This window comes from Myotis brandtii, unplaced genomic scaffold, assembly GCF_000412655.1.
Source record: "Myotis brandtii unplaced genomic scaffold, ASM41265v1 scaffold253, whole genome shotgun sequence".
NCBI lineage: Eukaryota > Metazoa > Chordata > Mammalia > Chiroptera > Vespertilionidae > Myotis > Myotis brandtii.
Window position 1 is genome coordinate 621,849 of NW_005359590.1, and position 9,538 is coordinate 631,386.

Below are 9,538 nucleotides of genomic sequence, written 5' to 3' on the forward strand. Positions count from 1 at the left end.
GGGGCTTGACAGGGGACCTCAGGCTGCACCCCCTACCCAGGCGCCAGGCCTGGGGATCTGAGGCTGTGCCCCTCACCCGGCAATGGGCTAGGGAACCTGAGGCTGTGCCCCCCGCCCGGAGGGGCTTGACAGGGGTGGGGTCGGCCAGGTCTGGGTCTCACCCAATGGAGGTGGGGCTGGCCAGGTCTAGGTCTCCTGTGTTTTCGAAGTGCGTACGGGTGGTGGGCAGGGACTTGGCTCTAGTTCCCGCAGCACACCCCAGGCTTTGACAGGAGGGAGATTTTCATATACATTTTACTAATTTTCTTTCATCCCTCACACTTCTATTATAGAGAAAGGGAAAATAGCAATATTAAAATATTTCCTCTAATTAATTCCCTTTTTATGTGCACGAATTTCGTGCACCGGGCTACTAGTAACAACTAATAAGGGAGGAAATGGAAGTGTATTGTAGTAAGGGTCTCAATTTATGTGAAGTGGTATAATACTATTTAGAAATAGGTAAATTGTGACAAATCAAAAATGTATGTAAGCCCTTAGTCATCACTAATTAGCCAATAGTGGAGATAAAATGGAATCTTAAAAAAACACCCAATATAAAAGAAGGCAAGACCATGACAAAAAAATGGCACAAATAGAAAATACCTAACAAAATATTAGACTTAAATCCACCTGTTGCACTACATATATTAATGTAAATGATCTACACACCCCAATTAAAAGGGAGAGATTATAGATTAGATGTTAAAAGTAGGATTATATACTTTAAAAATCCCCAAAATTTAAAAGGATGAGAAGATAGATAATTTGCAAATACTAATTAAAAGATAGCTGGAGTGGTAGTTGTATTAACATCAGACAAAATAGTCTGCAGAACAAGGACTATTAGAAGATATAAAGAGGGATATTACATAATGATAAAGAGGTCAACTCACCTCTTTTAAAAGATCTTTAGAAGCTGATCTGCAAGGAGAATTAGATAAATCTATTAAGTAGCTGGATACATCAGCACTCTTAGTAATTAATATAACAAGTAAACAAAATCTATAACGATATAAAAGACCTGAACAATGTTGAACTTTACCTTGTTGACATTTGTAGAACATTCCACTCAACCACAGAAGAATATACGTGTTTGGTTTTTTTCGAGTATACATAGAAGATTCACCAAGGTAGATTGTATTCTGGACCATAAATAAATCTAAAGTAATTGAAGAGATTAAAATCATACATTAGCTCTCTGGCCACAATGGAAATAAAATAAAAGTCACTAATAGATACCTGGAAATGTTCTAAATTTTTGGAAATTAATCAACACACTTCTAAATAACCTTGGGTTAAAGAAAAAGTCATAGGAGAATCAGACAAATTATGAAATTAAATGAAAATAAACACCCAACATAACAAGATGTGTGACACAGCTAAAACAGGGCTTAGATGGAAATTAAAAGGATGATAAGGTAATATGGACAACTTAATTTGATAAATTAGAGGTGGGCCATTGCCTGTTTTGTAAATAAAGTTTTTTTTTGGAACAAAGCCTCACCCATTTGTTTACATATTGTATATGGCTCAGTAGTGGCAGCAGAGATCATATAGTCCACAAGCCTAAATGTTTACTATCTAGAAATTTAAGAAAAAGTTTGCCAACTCTTGATTTAGGTGAGTTAATCAAATTCCTTAAGAGAACTAAATACCAGATCTCATGAACAAATAGATAACGTTAATTACTGTATATTTATTGAAGAACTTGAATTTTTAGTTAAAAACTTCTTTAGAAAGAAAGCTCCAGGCTTAGATGTTTTACTGGCAAATTCTACCAAGTGTTTAAGGAAAAATAATATGAATTCTATACAAGGTCTTCCAAAAAAGAAGAGGAAGATGTACTTGCCTCTATTATCCTGAGACCAAATCCAGACAAAGTCATTACGAAAGAAAAAACAACCAGTATCTACCATTCGTTACAGCATGGATGGACATGGAGAGCATTATGCTAAGCAAAATAAGCCAGTTGGAGAAAGATAAATATCACATGATCTCACTCATTTGTGGAATATAATGAACAACATAAACTGATGATCAAAAATAGATCCAGAGACAGAAAAGCGTCAAACAGGCTGTCAAACTTCAGAGGGAAGGCAGGGGAGGTAAGAGATCAACCAAGGATTTGTATGCATGCATATAAGCATAACCAATGGACACAGACAGTAGGGTAGTGAAGGCATGTGCATGGGGTGGGGGTGGTTGGGGAGAGGTCAATGTGGGAAAAAGACATATGTAATATAAGTAATACTTTAAACAATAAAGAATTTAAAAAAAGGAAATTTGGACACAGGCATGCATGCACGGAGGAAAGACCATGTGAAGACTAAGACTAAGGGAGAGAAGACAGCCATCTATGGATAAGGAGAGAGGCCTCAGAATGCCGTCAACCCTGTCAACACCTTGATCTCAGACTTCCAGTCCCCAGAGCTATGAAACAATAAAGTTCTGTTGTTTAAAAAAACAAACAAAAACCAACAACCAGTATTCTTCATAAACATGCACACAAAATCTTCAACAAAAATTGCCAAATATTATCTAATAATAGATGGAAAAGAGTACATCATAGCTAAGTGGAGTTTATATCAAGGATGCAAGGTTGGCTCAATACTGTCAGGCTTACTTCTTCAATATTTTAGAAAACGTCTGCTAAATACTCACGTCTAACCATAGTTTATTCTTTCCAGTAAAATGGTGTTCTATGAAAAACCAATGAATACTTGGCTAGTTTAGCTCTCAATGCAATCACACAATTGCTTTTTCTTAAGATAACATCATACTTTGAAATGCTGCATTGGTTCTTTGTGTACACTTTCCATTTCATCACTTAACATTAAAAAGACATAATAATTTTACTGCTTCATCAAAGATATTCTTAACTGCCACTGAATTCCTCCCCACCCCCGCCACCCACACAGCAAGTGTCATAATGACTATTAAACCTGCTGAATTAGGGGAAAGAAAAAAGTCTGATGAAATAAAAATCACAAGACAGAGAAATGCCCTTGTTTGCGGCAGCAGTCTCCGGTGTTTACCTATGCCGCCATCTTGGTCTCTCCCAAAGATATTCTTAACTGCCACTGAATTCCTCCCCACCCCCGCCACCAACACTGAAAGTGTCATAATGACTATTAAACCTGCTGAATTAGGGGAAAGAAAAAAGTCTGATGAAATAAAAATCACAAGACAGAGAAATGCCCTTTTTCTACAGTAAAATCTATTAAGTCAAAAATATATCACTGCCATTTTAGAAATATGGGAAAATCATTTATCCTGGCAATTGTGGCTTTACAAACACAGACAAGTTATTTGAGTTTTCCCAAAACATAAATTCATACCCTATATAATACCCTCTCCTCAAGTAGGTGGGACCTGTGACTTGCTTTCAACCAATAGAATATGGCAAAGGCAATGAGTGTCACTCTCACAACTACATTAAAATATGTGTATATAATACATACATATAGCCATCTTGCTAGCATGCACTAGAGATTCTCTTCACTTCTTAATGGAGTGAGTAGGATTCCTCTAAGCACTGCAGGTAAATTCTGGTCAGCAGCCTGCAAAAATCCTGGGGGCCTCAGTCATAGAGCCCAAGGAAATAAATTCTGCCAACAATCTGAATGAGTTTGGAAGGGGATTCTTCCTTACTAAGCCTCCAGATGAGAATGCAGCTTGTGAAACTCTGAGCAGAGGACACCATCAATTCATGCCTGGACTCCTGACTCATAGAAATTGTGAGATAAAAAAATATGTAGTCCAGCTGGCGTGGCTCAGTTGTTGAGTGTCGACCTATGAACCAGGAGGTCACAGTTCAATTCCCAGTGGGGACTCATGCCCAGGTTGTGGGCTTGATCCCTAGTGTGGGCCATGCAGGAGGCAGCTGATCAATGATTCTCATTATTGATATTTCTATCTCTCCCCCCCTCTCCCTTTCTTCTGAAATCAATAATAAAAATATATTTTAAAAATCTGTAGAACTGATTTTGGCAGTGTGAATAAAACATAGCCCCTTTTTTCATGGCACAGTCTAGTGCATGTGAGATAGAAAATAAACAAGTAATACAAAGATGGGTGATGACCACTATGAAGAAAACTATGTCAAAGGCAAATGGGGAGTAGTATGGGAGACATTTTAAAAAATAGGAAATAGGTAAGGAAGGCACACTGATAAGATATTTGAGCGAAAAAGAAGAAGAAGAAGCAGCAGCAGCAGCAAGGAAGCAAGCCTTACAGTTCTTTGTGAGGAAAAAAAATGTTCTAGATCAGCGGTTCTCAACCTGTGGGTCGTGACCCCTTTGGGGGTTGAACGACCCTTTCACAGGGGTCGTCTAAGACCATCAGAAAACACATATATAATTACATATTGTTTTTGTGATTAATCACTATACTTTAATTATGTTCAATTTGTAACAATGAAATTGGGGGTCACCACGACATGAGGAACTGTATTAAAGGGTCGTGGCATTAGGAAGATTGAGAACCGCTGCTCTAGACAAAGGGACTAGCAAATGCAAAGGCGCTGAGGTGGGGAAAAGCCTGATATTTTTAAGGAACACTAAGGAACTCATTGGCTGGAATGTGAGAAAAGAATAGTAGAAAATGAGGTTGGAGATATAGCCAAAGGTCTTTTCACTCAAGGCTTTATTAGTCATGGCAAGGACCTCACATTCTAAGTGTGATTGGAAACCATTAGACCATTTTAAGTGTCCAGGAGAGTGATGTGACCTGATTTTTCAGTCCAAGTGATCCCTCTATTGCTGAGCAGGGAATAGGCTGAGCTGAATAAGGACAGAAGGGGGAGAATAGTTAGAAGGCTATTGCAATAATTCAGATGAGAGCTGACAGTATGGCTTGGTCTCGGATGATGCAGGTAGGAGACATCTGGATATATTTGGAAAGTATAGCTGACAGATTTGCTGATGGATTAAATTCGAGGTGTGAGAGAAAGCGACAAGTCAAGGGTGACACCCAAGAATTTTGGGCTGAGCAACTGGAAGGATGGAATTACCATCAATTGAGATACAATATTCCAGGTTGGGAGGTGGAATAGGGAATCAGGAATTTAATTTTTATCTGTTAGGTTTAAGACGCTTGTTAGACATTCAGGTGGCAATGTCAAATAGTCCAAAGGATATACAAATCAAGAGTTGAGAGGAGAGGTTTGATTTGGAGGTGTAACTCAGGAGTTGCCAGGGTATTGGTAGTATTTAAAGCCACAAGACTGAGTGAGAACACAAGAGTGAACGCAGAAGAGGAAAGCATTTCAATTACTGAACCTAGGAGATGTCAACATATAAGGGTCAGAGAGATGAGGTACTGGGATACTGGTTTGAATCAGAGAGAGCAATTTGGATGTGAATGGTATTTAAATCCATGGGATTGGATGAAATCACCTAGAGAAGGAATGTAGGATGAAAAGAGATGGAATCCTGGGGGACCAAAGCATTTTAAGCAGCTGCCGGAGAGGTGGAGGAAAACCAAGAGAATATGCTATCACTTTAGTGCCTTTAGGCCAGAAATGGGAGTGTCTCTCCAAGAGTGGATATTTACTTGTATCAGATAAGATGGAGAGAGCAAGATGTCAAAAAGGTGACTTGGCAGCAAGGGTCATTGGTGTCCTCAAAACAAATTTCAGTGTAGAGGTTGTGGAGAGAAGCCAGATTGGAGAGAGTTGCTATATGAATTGAAAAGAGTGGAAGAAGAGCTACTGAGAAATTTTGCTACAAAGGTAAGCAGAGAAATGGGGCAGTGGCAAAAGGGGCATGTGAAGCCAGAGTAATTTTTTTAGGATAGGAGTTACTTCAACATAGAATGAGGGGATGATGGAAGGAGGGAAGTTCTTCATAAGGGGGTTCTGACTGGGATCCATCATTTAGGTGGAGGGATTGCTCTTCCATAGGAGGAGAGCCTTGTTCTTAGTAGTAAACAGGGAAGAAGGAGAAGGTATAGACACAGGTAGACTTGCATAGTTAGTGATGGAAAAATAGAATTTCTGCCTAATTTATTGTGTTGTCAGTGGAGTATACAAGATTATAAGCTAAAATTGAGACAGGGCAATGAAGTAGGAAGTTTGAGGAGAAAAGAGAAAGCAGAGTCAGTTTTGAGTGTAGGAAACTAGATAAAGTTGGTTTGATGGGCATTTGAGGTGGAATCATGAACTTAACATGAATTTACTTTGCTGTGGATGTGATTTTTCTCTAGCTGTGTTCGACTATTGGGATCCTTATTGGCAGAGAGGAGGCAGATATTTGATTCTTCCATCTTTGCCAACCAAGCATGATAGGGTAGGAGTGGGAGAATAGGAGTCAAGGGTGGCAGAAAAAGAGTAACTTAGAGCTTATGTTAGTGAGTGACTAAATGATGGGCCCTGGAATAGAAGCCAGACAAATTCTAAATGATATAGGAAGGGTCTAAACAGAGAGAGTGGCAACATCAATGGATTGAAGACCATATATCGTTGACGAACTGGTGTTCTTTCTATAAGTTGTGCATGTGATTTTTAGCTGTAAAATGTTAACGTTTCCAAAGACTTGATTCAATTCTTCTGTAATTGGTAGAATTCCCTTGAAGGAGGCCAATAGGAAAGAACTGCTTTTGCCAGAATTTTATTGTCCATGGAGTGTTTGAATGTTTTTGGCTTTGAGGCCACATCAGTCTTGAAGGTTACAACCAAGATTGGTTAGAACATAGTAATAGCAATTTCTGAGTCAGAATTCCAGTTCTCTGCACATTCCTACCTTTCTGTTCCCTTGTCCTGCAGTGGCAAGTTCTAAAGCACCCAGAACATCTTCCTGTTCTCCCATTACCGAAGTTTATCTCAGATATTATAATGTTGGCTCTCATGCCATTTCCTCTTTTGTGGTTGTATCTGCCCACCTGATCTACTCACTGTTCTGAAATAAAGGTGAGAGCAAGAAGAGGTCTTCTCATTTGTGTTAAAAATATGTTTATTAAACTTGTACATGATGTCTTCTGACTCTGTCTTACTATATCATTTTTGTTTTTGCAAATCTTTTATTAAACTTGTCCTTTCAGAATAACTCAGCTTTTTCTCCCCCAGAACTTTATTCTCTATTCCTTGGGGTATAAACAATAGGCAGCCAGGTTGAAGGCAATACAATTAATTGCTACCACATTGAGTTCTGCTCAAAATCATTCCTTCCCACCACATTCAGGAATTGCTACATGAGGAAATAATTACTGAAAATTTTCTGGGATTATGAAAGATACCAGTTCACAAATTCAGGAAGTTTATAAATTCCTAAGCAGATTAAATAAAAAGAAATCTATACTAGACACACAGTGAAACAACAAAACATCAAAGACAATCTTAAAAGGTGCAGGAGAAAAAGATGACCAAATACAACAATAATACGTAAGTAGGGGAAGAAGTTAATAGAGTTAGTATAGTTTATGATCCCTGGGAAAAGATAAAGTTATTGATTGATTTTAGGTTATAAAAGGCAATAAGTATGCATTTTTGTAATTTTGAGGGTATCTACTAAAAGAATCAAAAACTTTGACACTATGAGTGTGTGTGTGTGGGGGGCGGGGGGAATTGTAGCATAAAAAAATAACCAAAAGAAGGCAAGAAAGGAAAATAAAGGAAACATAAAATAGGAGGGATAAATAAGACAGATTTAAACTGAAATGCCAGTAAGTAAGTGCAAATGGACCAAATGTTCAAATTAAATGATTGTTAAGCAGGATTTTTTAAAAAAGCCAATCATATACACTTTACAAGAGTTACATGTTAAATATACAGAAAGGTTAAAGTAAAAGGATAAAAAAAAAGTTATATCATTCAATTTCTAAGTAAGAGAAAACTGGTCAGATAGACATTAAGGCAAAAAGCGTAATTAAAGATCACTTCATAATGACAAATGTTTAATTCATCAGTAATTTATAAAAGTTGTAAATGTATAATTACCTAATAGTTTCAAATTATATGCAGCATAAAGTAATAGAAGTTCATAAGTTTTCCATCATATTCAATTTTTAAGTATCTAAGTAATTAATAGAGCCAATAGAAAAAAAATAAGGGAAGATAATTGAAGATTTAAACAATGTCATTTGTAAATGACTAACTTCCTTCACCAAATTGCAAAATACACGTTCTTTTCCAGCACACATGGGACATGTATAAGAAGTGACATGTGCTGAGCTATAAAGCAGGTCTCAATAATTTAACAACTAAAACCATACAGTGCATGTTCTCTGACCACAGTGCAATTAATCTAGAAATCAACAAAATGATAACTAGACATGTAGCATTAAGGAGCTGATATACAAGCCTGTGTTTGAGATAAAAATTCATGAGCCATCCAGCTCACTAGTAGCAAAACTTGGAATTAAACCTGAGTCACCTTCACATCCATTTAGAGCAGTGGTTCTCAACCTTCCTAATGCCGAGACCCTTTAATACAGTTCCTCATGTTGTGGTGACCCCCAATTTCATTGTTACAAATTGAACATAATTAAAGTATAGTGATTAATCACAAAAACAATATGTAATTATATATGTGTTTTCTGATGGTCTTAGGCGACCCCTGTGAAAGGGTCGTTTGACCAAAGGGGTCGCGACCCACAGGTTGAGAACCGCTGATTTAGAGGGATGATACCAAAGAAAGTCTTTCCTGTCCCTAACATTTCATTTTGCACATGTAAAAACAATACTAAAATGACCTATTACTGGATTTTTAAGTAAGAGAATTCAAACATCTTTCCCACTTAGAGCTGATTCGTATTCTAACACTTTATGGTTTGCATGTTGTAATTTCATAGTCTCTTAAAATCATCCTTATTTTTTTTCTATTAATAAGATATATTAATGGAAGCTTAACCAAGATTCCATTTGGATAACCCAGAGTCCGTCCTTATATAGACCTCAAGAGCTATTAAAAAACAGATGCAGAATCTGGAGTCTTGTGAAATAGTCCAGACGGCCCTCCTGACTTAGAGTAGGCAAAACTTCACGTCAGCTGCTTAATCAAATAAAACACTCACTTCCTCCGACATCAGATGCAGCCTGGAGTTTCTGTTTCCCATGGGGATATTTTATATAGTTAGGAAGCCTATTTTTGAAGAATTAATTTTCCTCACATTTAAACCTATTTCCTTGTTTGAGATACAACATAACCAGATAGCCAGTCCTTTGTTCCATGAATGTCCTGAAAGTCTGGTTTATTGTAAGTAGAGTGACTAATGCATTTAAATCTCTTCCCAAAGTTACTGGGACTGGACTGTGAGGATACACCAGCCAGCTGTAAATGGTCTTGACCAATGTGAACAGTAAGTAAATCCCAAATGACACAGTAAGGTAGGATTATTCTTGTTTCTAAAGATACACTTGGGGAGGGGAGGAAGCTATTGGAAGATAGTTTTCCTAAAAATAGTCTAATGAAAGTGTCAAAGAAACTCTCATGTTTGCTTAAGGGAATTAAGAATAGTTATATATCCAGAAACATCTGGGAGAGGCAGTATGGTACAGTGG

The 9,538-nt window shown here is 37.5% G+C and overlaps 1 protein-coding gene across 1 annotated transcript in view; it reads left to right on the top strand.

Annotated features, from left to right (window-relative positions):
• Positions 1-9,312, top strand: part of TXNDC16 (thioredoxin domain containing 16) — a 101,465-nt gene extending 92,153 nt beyond the window's left edge. Inside the window, exons 20-21 of the mRNA XM_005867909.2 lie at positions 6,806-6,949; positions 9,274-9,312. Of these exons, the coding sequence (XP_005867971.2) occupies positions 6,806-6,925 (120 nt within the window). The 3' untranslated portion in view covers positions 6,926-6,949; positions 9,274-9,312. The remainder of the gene's footprint in view (positions 1-6,805; positions 6,950-9,273) is intronic.
• The last annotated feature ends 226 nt before the right edge of the window (positions 9,313-9,538 follow it).